Source organism: Leopardus geoffroyi, chromosome A1 (assembly GCF_018350155.1).
Source record: "Leopardus geoffroyi isolate Oge1 chromosome A1, O.geoffroyi_Oge1_pat1.0, whole genome shotgun sequence".
Classification (NCBI taxonomy): Eukaryota; Metazoa; Chordata; class Mammalia; order Carnivora; family Felidae; genus Leopardus; species Leopardus geoffroyi.
In genome coordinates this window covers 70,602,049-70,624,738 of record NC_059326.1, presented here as the reverse complement: position 1 = coordinate 70,624,738, position 22,690 = coordinate 70,602,049, and the positions used below count along the sequence as shown (strand labels likewise).

Here is a 22,690-nt window from a genome sequence, read left to right as displayed (position 1 = left end):
AGACTTCTGCTGGGGTGAGAACAGCCATGGCAACCATCTACCAGTCTGAGGCAAGGAAGGGATTTGGGGCTCTAAATATTCTTTAAGTAGATATTTGACTGGTCCTTCTCTTTTTATCTCTCCCTTTACACCCAGTAAATGTACTCTTGATCCCCTTGCCTAATACATCTGTCCCTATACTCACTTCCCCTCTGGCAACCACCAGTTTGTTCTCTTAAAGAGTCTATTTTTCCATTTGTCTCTTGTTCTCTTTGGTCATTTGTTTTAATTCCACATATGAGTAAAATCATATGGTATTTATTTGTCTTTCTCTGACTTATTTCACTTAGTATTATTCCCTCTAGGTCCATCCATGTTGTTGCAAATGGCAAGATCTCATTTCTTTTTTTGAGTACATAATTTATTTAAATTCAACTTAGTTAACATAACAGTGTAGTATTGGTTTCAGGAGTAGAACCCAGTGATTCATCACTTACATATAATACCCAGTGCTCATCCCAACAAGTGCCCTCAAGATCTCATTCCTTATTCTTTTTTTTATGGCTAATATTCCAGTGTGTGTGTGTGTGTGTGTGTGTGTGTGTGTGTGTGTGTGTGGCGGGGGGGGGGCACACGTGTGCTCCCTCTTTGTCCATTCATCTATCAATGGACACTTGGGTTTCTTCCATATCTTGACTATTGTAAATAATGCTGCAATAAACACAGGGGTGCATTTATCTTTTTTAATTAGCATTTTCATTTTCTTTGGGTAAATAGTAGTGGAATTACTGGATCATACAGTAATTCTATTTTTAATTTCTTAGGGAATCTCCATACTGTTTTCCACAATGGTGGCACCAATTTGCATTCCCATTGACAGTGTATGAGGGTTTCTTTTTTTTTTCCCACATTCTTGCCAACACTTGTTATTTCTTGTCTTTTTTATTGTCGTCATTCTGACAGATTAAGATGATATCTCATTGTGGTTTTGATTTGCATGTCCCTGACAACTGAGCATCTTTCATGTGTCTGTTGGCTATCCGTAGGTCTTCTTTGGAAAAATGTCTATTCAGGTTGTCTGTCCATTTTTATTTTTTATTTATTTATTTAAAAAAAAATTTTTTTTTTCAACGTTTATTTATTTTTGGGACAGAGAGAAACAGAGCATGAATGGGGGAGGGGCAGAGAGAGAGGGAGACACAGAATCAGAAACAGGCTCCAGGCTCTGAGCCATCAGCCCAGAGCCCGACGCGGGGCTCGAACTCACGGACCGCGAGATCGTGACCTGGCTGAAGTCGGACGCTTAACCGACTGCGCCACCCAGGCGCCCCTGTCTGTCCATTTTTAAACTGAATTATTTGTGGGGCTTTTTGGTGTTGTGTTATAGAAGTTCTTTACATATTTTGGATATTAACCCCTCATCAGATAAATCATTTGCAGGATCCTCTCCCATTTGGTAGGTTGCCTTATTGTTTTATTGATGGTTTCCTACACTGTGCAATCGCTATTTATTTTGGTGTAGTCCCAAAAGTTTATTTTTGCTTTTGTTTCCCTTCCCTGAGAAGACATATTTAGAAAAAGTTTGTATGGCCCATGTGAAAGAGGTTACTGCTTATGTCTTCTAGGAGTTTTATACTTTCAGCCCTCACATTCAGGTCTAATCCATTTTGAGCTTATTTTTATGATCACATTTTAACTATACAGTGTTTTAAAAAGTCTATTAAATTGTCAGAAAGCACAATATTTTATTTAGCATTGCATCCTCCTAATACCTAATGTAAATCCTTACACATAATTGACTCTCAAGATTTGTCTGATTATAAAAAAACTGACAAAGCAATTTTAATGAACACAGACTTATTTTTTAATTTTCAAAAAAATTTTTTTTAATTTTTGAGAGAGAAAGTATGTGCAAATGGGGGAGAGGGGCAGAGGGGCAGAGGGAGAAAGAGAGAGAGAATCTTAAGCAGGCTCCACATAGGGCTTGATCACACAACCCTGGGATCATGACCTGAGCCGAAATCAAGAGTCTGATGCTCAACCAACTGAGCCACCTATGCGTCCCCATCACCAGGTTTAGAATGGTGTGTTAGGGAATGAAAACTATCTGATCTACTTTGTAACCATCATCTCTGCTGATCTCTCAACTCTGCACACTCAGCAGTCTTAAGAATTATTCAGCAAAGATGCAAAGTTTACTAATTCCACAAGAGAAAATAATTTTATTCTCCACGAAATTTCAAGCTTTGAAATGTAAAATAATAGAGAAAATAGCTTAAAATGTTGGCAATAGCTTTCTATAAACAAACCTCCTCTTTGTGACTGTAGTTCAATGAGACATACGTCCAAGAGCAAATCCAAGCAAATATGTAGTTGTCTTTCCTGAAAGAATATTCTGGTTGTTGTGTAGAAAATTCTTCTCTTCCTCATCTAGTGAATGTTAACTGACCTCCTTTCCTATTCCATGCCAGACCCTGAGCTACACATTCCCTGTCAGAATTAATCTCTGCAACAGAGACTTATTTAAATTGCCATTCTAAATAATACACAAAAACTGTTTTGTTATAATTCAACTTACTTAACTCAAACAAAGTTGATTAAGTAGCTGTGTATTCTTTCTGTTAAAAAGTGCAAGTTAATCACTCCTGGGCATAAAATCCTCCAGTGAGTCCCCAGACGAGAGTAAAAGCCCAAGCCTTTACAAAGACCTACATGGCCCTGCATTCCAGATCTCAGACTTGGTCTTCTACTCCTACTTGTACTTGACCTCCCCACCACTCGCTGTCGCTGTCCCAGTCACGGTGGACAAGGTATGTCTCACTCCGGCACCAGCAGGCACTTGGTGCCCCAGGGTGCGTGCCTGTCCTGGCCACCTTCCCATAGACGTGGTGCCATTTACTCCCTCACGCCCTTCTGGTCTTTACTCAAAGAGCTCCTTCTCAGAGAGGCCCTTCTTGGCTGCCTCATTCCAAAGTGCACCCCTTACCCCACCTCACAGACCCATCCCCACTCTGCATTCTCTATTTCCTTTCCCCACAGCACCTATAAACTCCTAATCTGCTGTGTGACTTATTTATCCTCTATCTCCCCGACTGGAGGGAAACTCCACAGAGGCTGGGATTTCTGCCCGTTCTGCCCGTTTTGTTCATTGCTTTATCACCACTCTCTAAAACCATGCCTGGCACAGAGGAGTTGCTTAAAAAATATTTGCTGAATAAATGAGTTTCTCTTTAAAATGGCAAACTACCCAGAATTTGCCTTTTATTTAAAAAAACATCTTGTTTTATTATTTTTAGTGGGATTAAAACATACAGTTTCATATATACACTCAAAATATGGCTTGTGGGTCTCTTGGTAATAAGAAGAAAGCTCTATTTTGGTTGTACTTGAGAGATCTCACCACAGAACATTCTTTGAGGTACTTAATTTATAGAAGTTCCAAAAAAGTGTAAAGGATGATGTTACAATAGACAATCCGAAGCCACGTTCTTATTTGAGGTTACATTTCAATGTAAACTAAGACAAAACTGATAGGAATTTTTAATGACCACAGTTCATGTCTTATATACCAATAAAAGAAGTTTAAAAATTCCTTAGAAGTTATTAATCACTGTATAGTTTTAAATGATGACTAAGTACTAGACCACATACACCCATAATACAAAAGCACACATTTCAGACCACGAATATACAGGTTGTTTTGTAGAAATTTCCGTTGCTATTTCTATACACACAGACTTCACAAAATATCATAATGTTATTAGTCACTGACCAGTTTTTCTCTTTTCCTTATTTTATGACACAACATCTGTTCTGTATATTGTCAACAATAATTCAGTTTGACCCTTTCCAAACTGTGAATAGCTAACTTCTGGAAGCCCTATCTGACTTAAGCATATGAAGGTGAAGTAAAGAAAAGAGGAAAACAGGTTATAATTCATTCATTCACTATTTCAACTGTCACTAATATTTATTATCTATTGTATACTCACAATTGTACTTGAAAGAAGAAAATCATAAAAAACAGTTCAGGTCACGAATGTCCATCTTATCTCTTCTACAGAAAAGTACATTGACTGCACTTTTATTTATTTATTTATTTTTTTTTTTATTTAAAAAAAAAATTTTTTTTTTCAACATTTATTTATTTTTGGGACAGAGAGAGACAGAGCATGAACGGGGGAGGGGCAGAGAGAGAGGGAGACACAGAATCAGAAACAGGCTCCAGGCTCTGAGCCATCAGCCCAGAGCCCGATGCGGGGCTCGAACTCACGGACCGCGAGATCGTGACCTGGCTGAAGTCGGACGCTTAACCGACTGCGCCACCCAGGCGCCCCTGACTGCACTTTTATAGTACAACAAAAGAAATCCTGGTAACTTTCAATAACAATAAAAATAAGGTTTGTGGGCTCATGAAGTTAACGCATGCTAAACCCTCACAGCATCTCACAGAACAATCAGCCTGCACCCGTTTCTTTATATATTCAAATACTCTAATACCAAACAGAGGTAGATCCAGTTCACTAGAACATTTACTTTACCTAGTTGAGTTCTTCATCATATAACAATGCTTTACTTAATAAAAACTCTTTCAAAAATTAAAAACCAAAACACCGCACCAGGATGTTCTTTCAACAAATCGAGAAGCTTCTCAACACTGTCTTCTTCAAATATTCTTCAATCCAAGTTTTAAATAAATTAATTCTAGAATATTTTATTATATTTATCACCAAATCATAAAATATCTATATTGCCCCTTCAGGATTTTTGCACTAGGAATTATCTTGGCGATCATTTACTTCAGTACCTTTATTTTACAGACAGTGAGGTGGAGGCACAAAGAATTGGGTAAGTTGTTGCTCTTCTGTTTGACAGTGTTCGACATCTCCAGCATTTGAGAGCTTAGAAGAACCTAGTAAGCTTCTAGATGGAATGATACCACTGAGGGGCTGAAGCCCCTTGGCCCTTCTGACAGATTCTGGAGTGGAAGATGTGAAGTCAGAGTTACAAATTCCTACCAAATGATTCAATTCTCTCTGTATCATCCCTCAAGACAGTCAACCAGTTTACGTAGGCACCTAAATAAGAAAGAGCCTCTCCCATTTTTTTTTTTTTTATGACCCTAACTTTTGGGAACTACCTTCATATTTTGACTTGAAAGCTGTCTCTAGTGGCTTCCTCTTACTGGCCTTCTTTCTCTTCTCTGGAGTTGGGAGGACTGACATACACAACTAAATCCTTCTCTATGGGACAGCTTCCAGTGCATGAGGAAGATGATCACATCTTGGCCAAGCCTAAACATTCTCGGTGTATTCAATCATTTCTCCTAAGACCTGGGATCCAGACCCCTTACCAGCCCTATCACATGGTCATCTATGCCCTTCGTAAAATGCAGCACGCAGAACTGACTGGGAATGGCCAGGTCAGTTCTGGGTAAGTGTAACTATCACCTCTCTCATTCTGACCACTACACTGCTATTCATTAGCCTACACAGAAGTTGCATTTGGATAGCTAATGCTGGTTTAAACTGAGCCACCTAGAACTGAAAGGTGAATAGCACAGGTCTCCATCCTCTGCAAAGGACTGGGCTATCAGCTGTAAGATGTCCCCCTTCAACTCTTTGCTTGTCATCCATGTGTCCATGCAGTCACCGATCCTGTCAGCTGGGCTCCTGCCTGAAAACATCCACCTGTCCCTATACAATACAAAAGAGCATCGTTCTCCCACTCACCACAGAAACCTTTGTTTCTTTCTCATTAAGATAGAGAATGAGTAAACTGCTCTCTGCATCAAGTTTCCAGGTAGACAAAACTGTCACAGTTGACGTTTTTTTCTTTAAAGCATTAAAAACTCATACTTTTACACAGAATCTAGATACAAAATCATCAGTAATTATCTTCTTTTTTTTTCTGGTTAAGGTTTATTGCTTTAGTCTTCCTTTCAAAGAATTTTTTTAAATACTGATTTAAATCTTTATTTAAAAAACTTATAAAGTTCCACAGATATTAGCAATTCATAAATTCCTAGGGGTTTTTGGATAACTGGTAAAAAAAAAATCACTAACAGAAAAATTTCACTTCCCATTTAAAAAAAAAAAAGTGCACACGCATATATGAGGGTAACTAATCATTGCTATGCTCAGTCACAGCGTGACAAAAAAAGCCACCACCATAAAAGGATGTCTGCATAATCTCTCAAGCAACATGCCAAAGTAACCTACTTCAGTTGGGCAAACACGGACTGCTACCGCACAGAGGTCCCAACAAGTCACCGAGAGGTGAGTACTAGATATTTCATTTCTTTTAAATATTTTGTAAAACTTTAAAAGCCTAATTTAGGTATAAAGTAAAGAAAACAATCTATTCAATGACAACTATAAATATTTCTAACAAAAATCGTATCAATATAGTTTAGTCTCCGCTGACTGGCAATTCTAATTAGCTAATACCGAGGTAGGGGAGAACAAGGGACCATGACAGAAATCTGTGCCAAAACACGGGGCTTACTTTGTACTTCTGTGTGAACTCACAGTTACAGAAAACAGCATCAAGTGTAAGTCAGCAAATAATGCCAATATTTCAGGGTACTTTAGTATGAAGGGAAAGGAACAAAATTATTTTAAAATGGAGTATTCCTACACTTAAATGCATGTGTATAGAAGTTATTTAGCACAATTTGAAACAAAAAAAGTTGTCACATTCTACTATTTGACCATGTTTATACACCTAAAGGTCTTTTCTATACACTATTACTTCTATACTTTCTAGTATTTTTCCAGACAGAGCGCCAATACTAGAATTCATTAGGCAAAGGGTATAAATGTTTCTAAAGCTTTATATATAAACTGTAGTCTTTGGTTTACAAAAATATTTTACCAATTTGCTGCCCACCCCCCTCCCCACCAACCAGTGACAGTTTGGGCTTCACTGCTTCTTAGCCAACACGAGTATTTTAATTCTAAATATAAACAATTAATTTGATAAGTGTAAAATGAATCTGTTGCTTGCTTTATATTTATTTGATGATCACTAAAGCTAAACAGGTCTATTTTTTCTAGAATTTCCATGTGCCTAAAAAAATGTCACAAAACAATGAAGTACATGTAATGATTTGCAACATTTATGTCCAGGGTGGGAATGGAAGTAACAGAAATTCTTGGCAAAATGTAAGCTATGAGGAGAGTTCCTCTAAAGGAAGGCGTGTCTGGGAGCTCTAGGGGGTATCAGTCCAAGTACAATACAGGGCATTGGTTCAGGGCATGGGCTCTGGAATCAGGCTTAAACCTGGGTTCGATTATTCCTAAACTGTGTGGCCTCGCGGGAGTAATAATATTGCCAAATCCTTGTCACATTGGCTGTCATAGGTAAGCGCCAGAAAACCGTTTGCTATCATTCTCTCCTCCCTCTACCCATTAAACTACCAAAGGATGAATCCAGTAAGTTTCCTTGCCCTATCATTTTGTGAGAATTATTTTTCTTACACTTATTTGCAGATCTTCACAGAATATTTTACATAAAGACTGAGTCTATGGAGGGTAAACATCTATCTGTGCTTGCTGTCTGGATCCGCTTCTGCTACTACTTCAGCTCATGCTTTCTCCCCAGGACTCAATCATACTTTGGAGACATAACGCTACAAAGAACACACTGCTGCACAAAGCCTGCTCACTCACTGGCTCACCTTTCATGAGGTGGGGGTGGGCATAGGGGTGGGGGTGGGAATGCCTCTTATAAATTACTTTAACTGGCTTCCAAGAACTTATTAGTAACATGACCAATCATGTACTAGAATAAACACTACCTCAGATCACTATATGACTTTCCTTCGCTTAAGAAATCCACAGACATTTACTAGGTATCTACTGTAGGATGGTTCTGAAACACTCCATGGGGTAAAATGTTGTAGGGGAGAAAGCCATCATCCTCAAGAAGAGTGCATTTTATTTATTTATTTTTTTATTATTATTATTTTTTTTATTTATTTTTGGGACAGAGAGAGACGGAGCATGAATGGGGGAGGGGCAGAGAGAGCGAGAGACACAGAATCGGAAACAGGCTCCAGGCTCCGAGCCATCAGCCCAGAGCCTGACGCGGGGCTCGAACTCACGGACCGCGAGATCGTGACCTGGCTGAAGTCGGACACTTAACCGACTGCGCCACCCAGGCGCCCCTAGAAGAGTGCATTTTAAAAAAAAGAGCTTCCCACCCAGCAGAGGAGTTTACAAGTAATGCCTCCCTCCCTGCCACGGGTAGGGGCCAACTGCAGGGTTCAAGGCCACAGAGCATGGAGTGTGCTAACGGTGTGCAAGTCCTTCCAGCCCATGTAGTTCCTGAGCTTTTCAAGAAATCTGTAAAGCCCAGGGCTTCAATATCAGATGAGATAATGCATGTGAAAACCATCTGAAAACTGTAGAGTTAACAAAGATCCTTGTGGTGTCTTGAAAGCTCAAAGAGAAGAATAAAAAATATTTTGTTAAAAGTCTACAAACACCTAAAAAGTAGCATAAATATAAATTAATAGCATCAAAGCTATCCTAGGTAGTCACCATTTTCTTTCAGTCTAAATTGTTTTATGGAAATATTGTTAAAAATAGTAAAATCTAAATTCATTTGTAAAACCTTTTACTTACTTTAAAATTTAAGTAAATTAATGAGTGCCTTTATTTAAATCAGCATATTTCCCTCCTCCTCTCCCTCCTTCCAGCTCCCCAGTTCTCCTCTTCTCTCTAGTTCAGACAGGATGAGTTGGTACATGTTAAACTTTTGAGATGTTTTCCTATTTTTAACCTGTTTTCTACCAGTAACATCAGATCGATTTGGTAACAGGAGCCAGGGATAAAACACTTTGCACGAAATATGATTTTAGGAGCCAAACTGCCAGGATTGAATCCTGACATTTAACAGCTATGTCTTTAAGACAAGTCATGAAAGTGCTCTGTGTCTTAGTTTCACCACTGGACATGGGTTTATAAAAGTTCTATGATGATTCAGTGAGTGAATATACGTAGAGTGCCCAGAACAGTGCCTGGAGGAGAGTCTGCGCTTAATGATACTGGTTCCTACTACTAATCAAGAACTCTGATAAAGAGCCTTTGCCTAAGGATCTAGAAAGCTGGGACTCTGTCATTCTTTAGTGGGTGTCTATTGTGCCTCAGTCGTGGGTCAGCTGGAGATAAACACAATTAACACAGTTCCCATGCACAGGACTCGACAGGCTGGTGGGAAACAGAAAAATAAACTCAACAATACAGGTGCTAGTAGAGAACACAGTGCCCTCACGAGGACACTGCACGCTGTCTTTCTGGAGGGTGCTCCAACAGAGCAGGACAGGATAAGATCAGGGAAGCTTCCAGGCACAGCGGACTCTAAACTAAGTCTTGAAGGAAAGTAAGAGCTGAAGATACAGGACAAAGAAGAGGAGGCGTCCGAAAGAAGGAAAAGCGCCAGAAAGGCACAGAGCTGTGACAGAACACAGAGCGTCAAAAAAATGCACATAATTTAGGAAAGCTGGAGCCAGGGCATCACAGGGAGAAGATGGCCAGAGAGCCAGCTGAAGAGCAAGGCAGAGCCCAGCCACAGGGAGTCAGAGAGCTTCCCATCAGCCCAGGGTTCAACGTGCAGTATTTGAAAGGCACTGTGAAAGGTGTGGCAGGAGCTCCAGAGAGATGGGAGAGAGGCCTGAAGGCAGGCAGTGGGAGTGAGAGTAGTATACAGACAGGCAGATGGACCGACAAACACATGGTGTAGAGGTGAGGCCGAGTGTGGGAGACAGTCAGGAGGCTGCAGGCACAGGAACCGCTGACTTGATAGGAGTTAGCAAGTGAGGGACGGCATGGAGTCCCAGACACCTTTGTGACTCCTGACTTGGTACCTATACTGATGGAGGACCCTGAGCAAATGATCGAATCTCTCTGGAATTCTGCTTATCCACAAAAGAAGGATATTTAATGTTTCTGACTAATTTCCATGAGATGAGTCAAAAAACAAAACCTGAAACTCCCTTGAACTTTAAGGAGAAAAGGCACATAAAGATAACACAGACTGAGATCTTTACTACAAAGAATCTTTTTATGGGGCGCCTGGGTGGCTCAGTCAGTAAGTGTCCGAGTTCAGCTCAGGTCATGATCTCATAGTTCGTGAATTCGAGCCCTGCATCAGGGTCTGTGCTGACAGCTCGGAGCCTGGAGCCTGCTTCGGATTCTGTGTCTCTCTCTTTCTCTGCCCCTCCCCTGCTCGCACTCTGTCTCTCTCAAAAATAAGTAAACATTAAAAAAAATTTTTTTAAAAAGAATCTTTTTATATTATCCAGTTATTGTACTTATAGGTCAAATCATGCCACATGGAAACACAGTATTTTCTTCCTAACTGAAATGCGTATTATAGTGGGATTCTGTTTTCTTACAGTTCCTAAACATTATGTGATGTAACTCCTGTCCTTAGTATTACCACCTCCTTTGTGTTCATGTTGGTAACTTTCACATCAACCTACTCACAGTTTGTTAAAGCTGCCAAAAGCCACACAAAGAAAATCAGTGAAAGGGGAAAGAAAAATAGCTGGAATATATGAAACCCTAAATGTGCAAGTAGGTGTTTAATCAAGTAATTCAAATGTCAGGCCCCTTTCACCTTTGCATCAATGCCAATGCATGTGTTTATGGAAGGCGACGTGGTCTTCCTCAGTCAGTGCCTATTAGGTCAGGATGCTGCAGAGGCACTAAAAGTAAACTACAAACTGGCGAACACATTTTTTTGGTTTTTGTTTTTTCTGTCTTCAAGAGGTTGTCAGGGCACCTGGGTGGCTTAGTAGGTTCAGTGTCTGACTCCTGATTTCGGCTCATATCACGACACTAGGGTGGTGCGATCACGTGCCGCAAGCCCCAGACTCAGCTTGGGGCCTGCCTAGGATCTCTCTCCCTTCCTCCCTCCCTCCCTCTCACTCTCTCTGCCCCTCACCCCTGCTCACACACTCCCCCTCTCTCTAAAATTTAAAAAAAAAAAAAAAAAAAAAAGCAAAGAAGTAGTTCTCTGTGCACTGTCCCGTAAGTGACCCTCTGCAGACCTACTGAGAGGTGGTCAGAAGCAGCCTATGCCATGGGGTCAGCAGGAGGGTCACACTTCCACAAACCCAGAGGCAGGGTAGGGAGGTCCCTTCAGACAGGCCAACCACAGACGACCACAGACAACCACACTCTGAACATAAACACTCTGGCAGGTGTGAGATTCTATCCTGAGAAAGTTCAGGCAGCTATCAGTGTCCCACCTTTCTGGACAACGTTCCCTATATCCTTCCAAAAATGAATCCTGACCATAGACATAGTGAGCCATCAACTTAGGACTCAAAGCTGGCTGGGGAAAAAAAATCACCTGACAGTGTAGAAAGACTTATTTCACTAAGTGAACTGGGGCGCATACTGACTGTGAAACAAACAGCCGAGTGGCAGCTTACTGGAACACACAACCTGACTCTGCCAATGGAGTGAAGAGAGGCTGTGCCAGTGCTGGTCACAACCCGGCTGTGCCTCAGGTTTCTTTCCCACAATTAGGAATTAATGTTTCCCACCTGCCCCCTTTATGGGCAAATGGCCCACACAACTGCCCAGGTGATGGTTGTTTAGCCAACTAAAAAGAAGGTGGGCAAAAAATCACTGGTTGAGTGGCAGGCCATGACACGTGCGACACTGGACAGAACTTAGAAGTCCCTGTGTGAGTCAGAGCAAGAAGGTTTTTTTCAAGTAACTGACAAATACTCACAAAACTAGGTAACCAGGGGAAGAAGCAACGATTCCTTTCTTCCGTGGAGTAGGTTTCCTCTCAAGGGCACCGACCAGCTTCTGCCTGCTATCGTGATACATCTGTGCTCGCCTAGTTCCTCAGCACACCGAATTCTTGCTCTTCTACTGAACCCAAGCTTTCGCCCGCCCCCTCCTTTCTCAATGATTTCATTTTTTCCCACTCCAGAAACTTTCCCTCAACCTTACCTCTCCTCAACAACACACCCAAAGGACAGTGTCTCCAGAGAAATCAGAGAAAGAGTCAGATCAATCAATACTCCTCATTTAATAATATGCAAATACAATTCATATCTCTAAGTCCACATTTTTGCGGCTCTTATTTTTTTTTAATTTTTTAATGTTTATGTATTCTTGAGACAGAGACAGAGCATGAACAGGGAAGGGGCAGAGAGGGAGACACAGAATCTGAAACAGGCTCAAGCTCTGAGCTGTCAGCACAGAGCCTGATGCGGGGCTCGAACCCACGAACTGTGAGATCATGACCTGAGCCGAAGTCGGACGCTCAACCAACTGAGCCACCCAGGTGCCCCTTCGGCTCTTATTTTTGAAAGTGCGCTCCTAGAACTTCCTTTTTGGTGCATGCCACCGTGGGCACTTTGAGTCAGACCGTCTTGAAGTGTAAACATGGTCTTCAGTAGACTTGGCCTTATAGAGAAGTCACCTCTTACAGCTTATCATTTCACATGACTTGAGCCATTCAATCCATTGCTAAGGCCTAACTTTAAACAAAATTACTAAAAGTTTAACTCCTTTTCATTTAAGGCTGTTGATGCTTATTAAGTGAATAAATATTAGGGGTAAAGGTGACATTTCAGAATCGTAAAGCAAAAGCTAAAAGCCAATATTCTAGTTCACACTAAATCTACAAGTACAGTGAAGGTTTTATTTTGTTTCTGCCACAAATAAAATCTAAGAAAATAATTATCCAAGCAAGTAAATTGGGACCGCAGATCTGTGAACAATCACAAATGCCTCCAAGTCGGTAGCCAGGGCAAGTATTTCCAGGAACAAATTACATTAGCGCTCAATTTTCTTAAATACTAATAGATGAGTTTTTTGGGGGGGAGCCTTTTATTTTCCTCTTTTCTGTGGCTAGAAAGAACTTGTCAGTTCATGTCAACACGTCCGGTTATGCAAAAATGAGATGATAATGTCTTAAGATATGTTAGCTACTCTAGCAGCAATGAAATCAACTCTAGAGAACACACACAGACCCACTTCCGAAAATATAAGTAAAAATACGGTGGAGGATATTTTGCTACAGGAGAGCCTGCTGTTTTGCATATGTTAGATTGGCAGCAGAGTTATCATTACTGCATTACAGAGACAAAACTGGGATAGACCCCTTTGCTCAGTGACATAACTGGTAAGAGAATTGGCGCAGATGGCTGCCAGGGTGGCTGCAGCCAGCTGTCAGGAGGTAAGCGGGTTCCTCAGGTGGAATCTGAATGCGGCCCCCACGCTCCATGCAGCCCAGTTACTAACTGTGCCCACAGGGCAAAGGCTTCAGTCCTCATTCATGTTCCTCAGGGTGTGGGGCACTAAGGACAGTTTAGTGGCCACACATACCTTGTCATTAGAAAGCATTATAAGGGAATTAGAATTCTTATAGATAAGAGTATTCTAACGAAAAAAGATGAAGAACAAACACTTCGTGTTTTTCTCTAGGCAGTGAAATAAGTCATAGTACCTCCAAGTACAACTCAGTATATTTATCCTAATAACATGACAGAGCTGTCGTCTAAAGATTATAAAAATGTAAAATACTTAAGGGGTGCCTGGCTGGCTCAGTCAGTAGAGCATGCAACTCTTGATCTCAGGGTCATGAGTTCAGGCCCCATGTTGGGCATAGAGCTAACTTAAAAAAAAAAAAAAAAAAAAAAAAAAAAAAGGATGAACTTATTTTAAAAACTGTAAAATACTTAAAATGTATTAAAAAATAAACAGATAAAGGAAGAAAAGGAGGAAGGGAGGGTGAGAGGAAGTTAGTTATACCTGAAAAAATGATTAAAAGAACAACTGGCAATCCAAAGGTTGGTAAGGAACACAGTAATCCAAAGAGCAAGCAGAACCCTAGTATGTGTGAGTAGGAGTCCTTTAAACAACAGTGAGACAATGCTCCCTCATTCAGATAACAGCACATTCCCAACATCACACATTCATCCTTCCGTTTCAGGCCCTCCCATATTGAAAGATATCATCTCGGTAATTTCAGGACCTAGCATATGAAGGCACTGAAAACAATTTTTGCTGAATAAAAGAATGGAGTAAGTCAAGGTTCAAGAAAGTAATCTTGAGTCCTCAATGATTAAAGGAGGATATAAAATAATATCTCAGGGATGATGATAATAAACTGGGATTGATTCAGGTAAGAATGGGATAACAGTCAAGTACATGAAAGAATATTTCTCTCAATTTGGAAAAGATAAAAATGACTAAAACTATAGCATGAATAGCCCAGGATAGATATAATCAAGAACTAAGGTAACATACTAGTGCCATTAACAGAATCAACCTTCGAGATCATCACCAGATTTCAAGACAGCCTAGATTCATCTTTACCAAAGACCATTTCTGAGCCATCCCATTTACTTGTCCGCACTGTGCAGGTGTCTTTCTCTGACTGACTCAGGACAAGGGTGGGCAGTAAGCGGTCCCTCAAGAGTCTTCCCATCAGTGATCTACACTGTCCTAGAAGTGGGGACCCCACTGTCCTTAGGAAGGATCGTTGCCTGGCTCTGCAGCAGAGGGGACACCTTGTTCCCAGGCTATTTACAGGTAAAGATGGTTCTTAAAGCCTAGACCACTTCAAAACCACAAACTCTCAGTTCTTCAAGGGCAATATGAACCAGCTGCCCTTGCCAAGAATTGGACAGGGTAGGAGACCTGAAGCCAGGTCACCAGAGAGAAGGATCTAGCATGACCTTTTAAGCCCTACGGCACTTGCTTTCCTCATAATGGCAAGTAGGGAGCGGACAGCAGTACTTAGCCCACAAGGGTCAATACAAATGTTCTTCCAGATAGGACTTAAAGGTAGGCACCTAATAAAAATTAACGCATCAATCTGAGTAAAGGGCACTAAAGGGCTAGCTTTGAAATGTATGTCAGATGACAAGATTTTTGAAAGAACTGAATTAAAAAAAATGTTTTTCCTCACATGAAGTTATTTGCCTATTTACTCATTTCACAGTCAATTCATGTTCAGTATTAAAAATTTAAATTCATGTTTAGTATTAAAAATTTAAGCATATATTCGGGCACCTGGGTGGCTCAGCTGGTTGAGCAACCAACTCTTAATTTCTGCTCAGGTCATGATCTCATGGTTCATGAGGTTGAGCCCCACATTGGGCTCTGTGCTGACAGTGCAGAGCCTGTTTGAGATTCTCTCTTTCTCTCTGCCCCTCTCCTGCTCTGTCCCAAAATAAATAAATAAATATTTTTAAAAAAGAACAAAAGTTTAAGAGTTTATGGATAAAATTCAAAAGTTACTTATACAAAATTATGTCCTGGCATACATATCCATGCAGATGTGTGTACATGTATGTATACATAATTGCTTTTCCTCCAAAGTGGCATGTTGTATAATCTGCTTTCCTTACTGAACATTATTCCCTGTCAAGAAACAGGCATCCACACTGTCATTTTCACTCTATGGCTATACCATAAAATATTTAGCCAATGTCCTGATGATGGACATTTGATTTGCTTGCAAATGTGCATCTTTATAATTAACACTGTGTTACATATTCTTGAGCATCAGATGTTCTGAAACCCCTGCCATTTCTGGCTCTACCAAGTGCCATACTTCAGTAATGAAGCTGGACACACATTTACAACATGGCAAGCAATGGGACATTCTTCTCTGAGTCTTATGTTAATGTGACTTTCCTAATCTCTACAATGGCATTTATTCATATGGAGAATTTCTATCCTAATATTTGTTTTAGAAGCATTTCCTGAATCTGTTGAGAAATATTCCTCAAAATAAAGCATGCATATTGAGATTTTCAGAAAAAAAAAAATTCACAGAAAGTACAAAAATAAAAGAAGTTCTTGCTATCTGTTCCCAAGTCGCAAGCCCTGCCTGAAATTTTCACCTCTCCATGTCTAGTCTCAGTTCTTGAAAAGTTACTTCTCACAAGAAGCCTTTCTCAACTCACTGGATAAGGTTTTTCTACTTTCATTCCACAATTGCAATTCCCATGATTTCCCTTTCAAGAATCACTCTATTTTTTTTTTCTGCACAAAACAGAAATTCCATATTTATTAGGTGTTTGTTTTGTTTTCTATTTTATTAATTTCTGTAATCATCTTTATTATTACTTTCTTCTACTTTCTTTGGGCAAACAATTTTCTTCTAGCTTCCTGAACTGTATATTTATCTATTTTCAATTAAATAAATTCAGTTAAAAAATAAATGCATTCACAAGCATATAGAGATGTTGAATCACTATGCTGCACACCTGAAACTAATGTAGCATTATGTTAATTATACTCAAATGAAAATTATTTCAAAATAAAAAATCTGCAAATAAAATAAATGCATTCAAGGCTCTACATCTATTTTAGATTAACACTTCAGCTGCATCCCATTGTTTGGCATATAGTATTTTAGTCATTTTGTTCTAACTGCTTCAAAATTCCTATAGTGATTTCTTAACCCACGAGTTCCTTAGAAACATATTTTTTTAGATTCTAAATGTATCCTTTATCTCTGTATTGTTCATTTCTAATTTAGTTGCACTGTAGTCACTGGAATGTCAGCTGCTAGGTAACATATTTTCTAAAAGCTCTGAGGTCCTGTGATGACCTAGTATACAAACTTGCAAAAAATGTTCATGTACCTTTAGCACAAATTCTGTGAAGTCTCATTGGGTAAATCTTTTAAGTCTTTAATCTTTATCTGACATATTCTAATGAAGATGTGTTAAAATCTCCAATTTCTCCTTTAAATTTTGCTGTTACATGCACAGTTCAAAACTGTTTTTATATTCTGGGTGAACTCCTCTTTTTAACTTCTGTAGTAACCATATTCATCCCTATTAATATTGAATTTGCCTTCAATTCTGTTTTTTTCTGATGTTAGTATTGCTAACTCTAGCTTTCTACTGGTTGGGATTTGCCTGATACATGTTTTCCCGTATCTTTATTTTCAACTTTTCTGAGCCACTTTTTTGAGCCCTCTCTCTTCTAAACAGCATACAGCTGGATTTTTTTTTTAAATCCAAACCAATAGTCTCTTTTAATAGGTGAGTTCAATCCATTTATATTTCTTTCTCATAGTCTCTTTTCCTATATTTTCTTGATTAACAGAAAGTAGTACTTCCAGTTTTGTTCCCTTTTACTTTAGGTTGTATTTCCATATTTTAACAATTAACCTATCAACACTGTATGTAACGCACACCTATAACATTAGAGCAATGCTCTGAAAACCCCCACTGTCTGTTGCTATCACTGTTTAAGACTGTTAGAAGTAAGTTAGCAGAGATGCAGTTCATTTAATACAGCGGTCAGAGTAGTAGTTGGTGTTTTGATATGGCTAGGGAGAGAGCTGTTTTCTTTTAACATAAACCATCATCACTAGATATATAGACATTTTCCCTTAATTTTGGTGACTTTCAGATGAGATCTGTGCACACAGTCCTATCAGAGTATCATTTTTCTTCTAAAGATAACATCACAGAATTTACTACTCTGCTCTTCCTAAGTTTTATCAAAGCTCAGCCTCCTATAAGCAGTTTTATTACTGTTTTCTGCTTTTCAACGCAGGACTTGAAATTTCGTCTTAACATTATTTAAAACAAGAAAAGAATTGGAAATAACCCAACTATGCATCAAGGAAATAGCTAAGCAAATTATGCACTAACACACTGGAATACTGCAGAAATATCTATAAAATGTCTATGTAAGATCTACACATGACAAATAGATGACACTGGTCCATGAACACGTGAGGTGAATAAAGCAGAGCACAAGATACCACAACGTGTAATGCTTACAAGCACGCAAAACGTAGGAACGCACACTGCACGCATCAGTGGCATACTTGTGGAACGATCCAGTTCAGAATTAATCTTAACATTTCCCCTGAAATGGCTTCAGTTTTTTCTTTCTTTTTCGTCGTTTTTGTCGTGGTTGTCGTGGTCATCATCTTCTTCTTTTTTAAAAGAAAGCCTAACTTTCAGTTCCTAACAAGGCCTTAGCCTGTTTCTCATACTTTTTAGGTTAACACAAATCAGATCACTGTGGTAAGTTCGTATTTCACTAAATAAATGTGTGACTGATTTCATTTCCTGGCAGTGATATGCATTTAGAAAAAAAAAAAAAATCCAACTGAAGTTCAATTTAAAAGCAAAGTTTTGCTCCCATCTGAAATGTGGGGTGCCACACATGATTTTGTTCTTAACCAGACAATGATTCTGAAAAAAGGCGGGGCAGGGGGGAATTTCTGCCTAAAAAGTTAGAATGTTCCCTCTTGTCATAAAAATACACTTGCTCTATTTAGATGGTTCTTATTTCCTTTGCCAGGGCTTTGCCAAAATCACCAAATTGTAAGTAAAAACATAAATTTTATTCTCTGTTATTGTTACTATATATGTAAACATATTACATTTCATAGATTTTTTTTCTTTTGGAGGGGTGCTTCTTTTATTTTAAAGAAAAAAATTAAAAAAAATTTTTAATGTTTATTTTTGAGAGGGAGAGACAGAGTGCGAGTGGGGGAGGGGTAGCAAGAAAGGAGACAGAATCCGAAGCAGGCTCCAGGTTCTGAGCTGTCAGCACAGAACCTGATGTGGGCCTTGAACTCACAGTGAGATCAAGACCTAAGCTGAAATCAGATGCTTAACCAACTGAGCCACCCAGGTGCCCCTGGAGGTATGCTTCTTAATAATCCCCTTTATCTAGTTCACCTATTCCCTCCCACTCATTTCTCCTCTGGTAACTACCAGCTTATTCTCTGTATTTATGGATCTGTTCCTGCTTTTTTTGGTTTGTTTTGCTTTTTAGACTCCATGTATAAGAGAAATCATCTGGTATTTGTCTTTCTCTGTCTTACTTAGTATAATACCCTCTAGGTCCATCCACGTTGTTGCAAATGGTTAAGATCTCCTTTCTGTGGCCGAGTAATATGGCCAAGTGTGTGTGTGTGTGTGTGTGTGTGTGTGTGTGTGTGTGTGTGTGTGTGGTATCTACTGACCTACCAATGGACGCTTGGGTTGCTTCCATATCCTGGCTATTACAAATAATGCTAAAATGGTACATATTAACTCTTTGAATACGTGTTTTTGTTTTCTTTAAATACCTGGTAGTGAAATTAGTGAATCATGTGGTATTTCTATTTTTAATTTTTTAAGGAAGGTCCATACTGCTTTCCACAGTGGCTGCACCAATTTACATTCCCACCAACAATGCAAGAGGGTTCCCTATTCTCTTCATCCAGGGCAACACTTGTTATTTCTTGTCTTTTTGATATTAGCCATCTGACAGGTGTGAGGTGATACCTCACTGTGGTTTTGATTTGCATTTCCCTGATGATTAGGGATGTTGAACATCTTTTCATGTGTCTGCCGGCCATTTGTAGGTCTTCTTTAGAAAAATGCCTATTCAGGTACTCTGCTCATTTTTAATCAAGATTATTTTTGTTTTGAGTCATAAAAGTTCCTCATATATTTTGGATACGAACCCCTCACTGGATATATCATTTGCAAATATCTCCTCCAGTTTACGAGGTTACCTTTTTAAGGTTTTGTTGATGGTTTCCTTTACTGTGTAAAATATCACAGATTTTAAAAAATTCTATAAATTTTCACAAATTTTAAAAGTTTGATCTATAAAAGGCAGTTTATATTACTTTTAGTTAAATGCACTTCTAATTAAAAGTACTCTCCCTGGTTCTCTCTAGAGACTTTGAACATCACTGATGGATACAAAAATGGACAACAATTTTACTACACCCTCTGCAGCAACTCAGGAAAGTGACTGTGACCTCTATTCACACCACAACACAGCCAGGATACTGATGCCTCTGCATTACAGCATTGTCTTCATAATCGGGCTTGTGGGAAATGTGCTAGCCTTGGTTGTTATTGTTCAAAACAGGAAAAAAATCAACTCTACCACCCTATATTCAACAAATCTGGTGATTTCTGACATACTTTTTACCACTGCTTTGCCTACACGGATAGCCTACTATGCACTGGGCTTTGACTGGAGAATGGGTGAGGCCTTGTGTAGGATAACTGCTCTCGTGTTTTACATCAACACATACGCAGGTGTGAACTTCATGACCTGCTTGAGCATTGACCGGTTCTTTGCTGTGGTGCACCCTCTGCGATACAACAAGATGAAAAGAATTGAACATGCAAAAGGCATTTGCATATTTGTCTGGATTGTAGTATTCGCTCAAACACTCCCACTACTCATAAAACCTATGTCAAAGCAGGAGGAAGAAAGGACTACATGCATGGAGTATCCGAACTTTGAAGAAACAAAATCTCTTCCCTGGATTCTGCTGGGTGCGTGTTTCATAGGATACGTGCTCCCTCTCCTAATCATTCTCATCTGCTATTCTCAAATCTGTTGCAAACTCTTTAAAACTGCCAAACAAAACCCACTGACTGAGAAATCTGGTGTAAACAAAAAGGCTCTCAACACCATTATTTTTATAATTGTTGTGTTTGTTCTCTGTTTCACACCTTACCATGTTGCAATTATTCAACACATGATTAAGAAGCTTCAGTCTCCTGATTTACTGGAATGTAGCCAAAGACATTCGTTCCAGATTTCTCTGCACTTTACGGTATGTCTGATGAACTTCAATTGCTGCATGGACCCTTTCATATATTTCTTTGCATGTAAAGGGTACAAGAGAAAGGTTATGAAGATGTTGAAGCGTCAGGTCAGTGTATCAATTTCCAGTGCCGTGAAGTCAGCCCCTGAAGAAAACTCACGTGAAATGACAGAAACTCAAACAATGATACATTCCAAGTCTTTAAATGGAAAGTAAAAACGAATTAAATCTTGAGTTTATAGCAAAGAGACTGCATGATGAACTTTGGTGGACTTTTCTTATAAAGCAAAAACGATTGTTCAACTTCCAGTTAGGATTCTTGTAAATTCCTTTCATGGGGCATGAGCTCCCACCTCCAAATTGGAAGTAAACTGGTATATATTATTTTTTATACTCAAGAAAACAACATAAAGCAAAGTTCTAATGTGTAAATAAAATACTATACCAAAAGGGAGGTTATTTTAATATCTCTCAGTACAAAAAGCTTTTTATGTTAATGAAAAAGTTAAACATCAGTATTTCCTACCAATAATTTGGCAAAAGAAAAAAAGACTGTAGGATTGTATATTGCCAGTGTAAAAATGTCAATATTGTAACATGTTTCTTTTTGTTAACATATTTCTTTGACCCATACTTCTTTCAATCTTAGACTTTAATCTCCTTGATAATATCAGCATTTTCTTTTCTTTTGTTCTGAGTCATAAAATTTTGTTTCAAAGAACTCTTTTGGAATAAAGAGCAGGATGCTACAAAATTAAGAGTGTGTCTTTCAATGCTTACTTAAGGAGAGAATAGAACTAGCAGTGGATGGATTCGGATGGCAACATCATAATGATGGTGACTGAGGCAGATGAGAGCACTGAGCTCTCTTCCCAAGCAGCCAGTAGCTAAGGGTCCACAGCTCAGGAACATGACAAGGATTTTATGTGGAGGTACACACTGAGAGGAGTGTCCACTTGCTGAATTCTGGTTGGGAATAAAAAAATTTGCAAATATGCTTGGTTTTTCTTGGGTTTAGGGGATCATTCCTCTTTTATTCATAGGTTGGTAGTTCCCTGCTCTGCATTTCAATGGTCTGGGTTACCAGAAAGGGTAAGGATGAGCAGCAGGAGGTATAGCTACTGCTTGCCTAAATAAGATAGGGGGGAAATGCAAAATTATAAACTTGAAGAGCTCCCAGGACTCTTTACAACATTATACATTTGCTCACATAAACACCTGAGCATGAGTAGCATGACCTTTGCAAGTACAGTCACCCTGTCTGCCGGCTCAAATTTGTTTCACTGAATCCTCAAGTTGCCCCAACGCGGTATTTATGTTAGTAACGATATCAATTTTGATAATGGAACATACAGAAATTAAGTGCTACATCATAAGTCATGCTTAAAATTTTTATTAGGCTTTATATTCTGGAAACCTTTTCTTTTGAATTCTTATCTTACTCATTTTCAACTTTGATCCAGTAAGAAAATTTATCTCTATGGTTACACCATTTACTGAGTACTTTCGGATTTGTATTATGTGAATTTCACAAAGAGCTGCTGACCTTGAAGCCTCTGACTAAAAGAAGGCACTGATCTTTGTAACAGCTGATGGAGACAGGTGAGACAACATGGATGGAAGTCAGGATGTGAGGGCCTTTTCCTCACTCCACACATAAACCTCCAAACGTGAAGTGTAAGAAAGAGCAGAAGACTACATGTTATGCAAGGTGGCACTTCCATGGTCATTTGCATCGGATCCCAAAACAATTATGAAAGCAACTGAAGGAAAACCTGAAACAAAGCCTCCTTAACTTCAGAGTGTCTGTACGGTGCACAAATTCTGTGACAACATTTGAGCACAGACCAGCTTATGTATGAGCCGACAGGCGGCTTTGCAGCAGATGAGAAAGTCCTCCCTGTGCTGAGGATCTTAAGATCCTTCAAACAAGGAAGTAAACATCTATGTCACTCAGCCAAGAAATACCACATTCTTTTATCTGTTTAGTTTTCTGCTTCCTGCCTCAAATATACCGCAAATCCATATAAATGATTTTCCCCAATCAGTAGTCATATTGCCAAAAAGGTAAACTTTAAACCTATCTCTAACTAATCTTAAAAAAAAAAAAAAAAAAAAAAAAAAAAAA

General features: G+C 39.2%; 2 protein-coding genes across 9 annotated transcripts in view; one reads left to right on the top strand and one right to left on the bottom strand.

The window, feature by feature from the left end:
* UBAC2 (UBA domain containing 2) overlaps positions 1 to 22,690 on the bottom strand; it is a 174,330-nt gene that overhangs the window by 66,280 nt on the left and 85,360 nt on the right. The gene's annotated exons all lie outside the window — the stretch shown is intronic.
* GPR183 (G protein-coupled receptor 183) lies at positions 6,126 to 21,320 on the top strand. 3 transcript variants are annotated; one of them, XM_045445017.1, is made up of 3 exons: positions 6,126 to 6,257; positions 14,381 to 14,549; positions 19,675 to 21,320. In XM_045445017.1, the coding sequence occupies exon 3, from the start codon at positions 19,693 to 19,695 to the stop codon at positions 20,776 to 20,778; it is 1,086 nt and encodes a 361-aa protein (XP_045300973.1). In that variant the 5' UTR covers positions 6,126 to 6,257; positions 14,381 to 14,549; positions 19,675 to 19,692; the 3' UTR covers positions 20,779 to 21,320. The 3 variants fall into 3 exon arrangements, with proteins under 3 accessions (XP_045300973.1, XP_045300981.1, XP_045300990.1); XM_045445025.1 differs by lacking the exon at positions 14,381 to 14,549 and having other exon boundaries at positions 19,677 to 21,320; XM_045445034.1 differs by lacking the exons at positions 6,126 to 6,257; positions 14,381 to 14,549 and adding an exon at positions 18,831 to 18,870.

Coding starts and splice junctions, on each gene's coding strand:
- GPR183 (XM_045445025.1), top strand. CDS start 19,693: ATGGATACAAAAATGGACAACAATTTTACTACACCCTCTGCAGCAACT.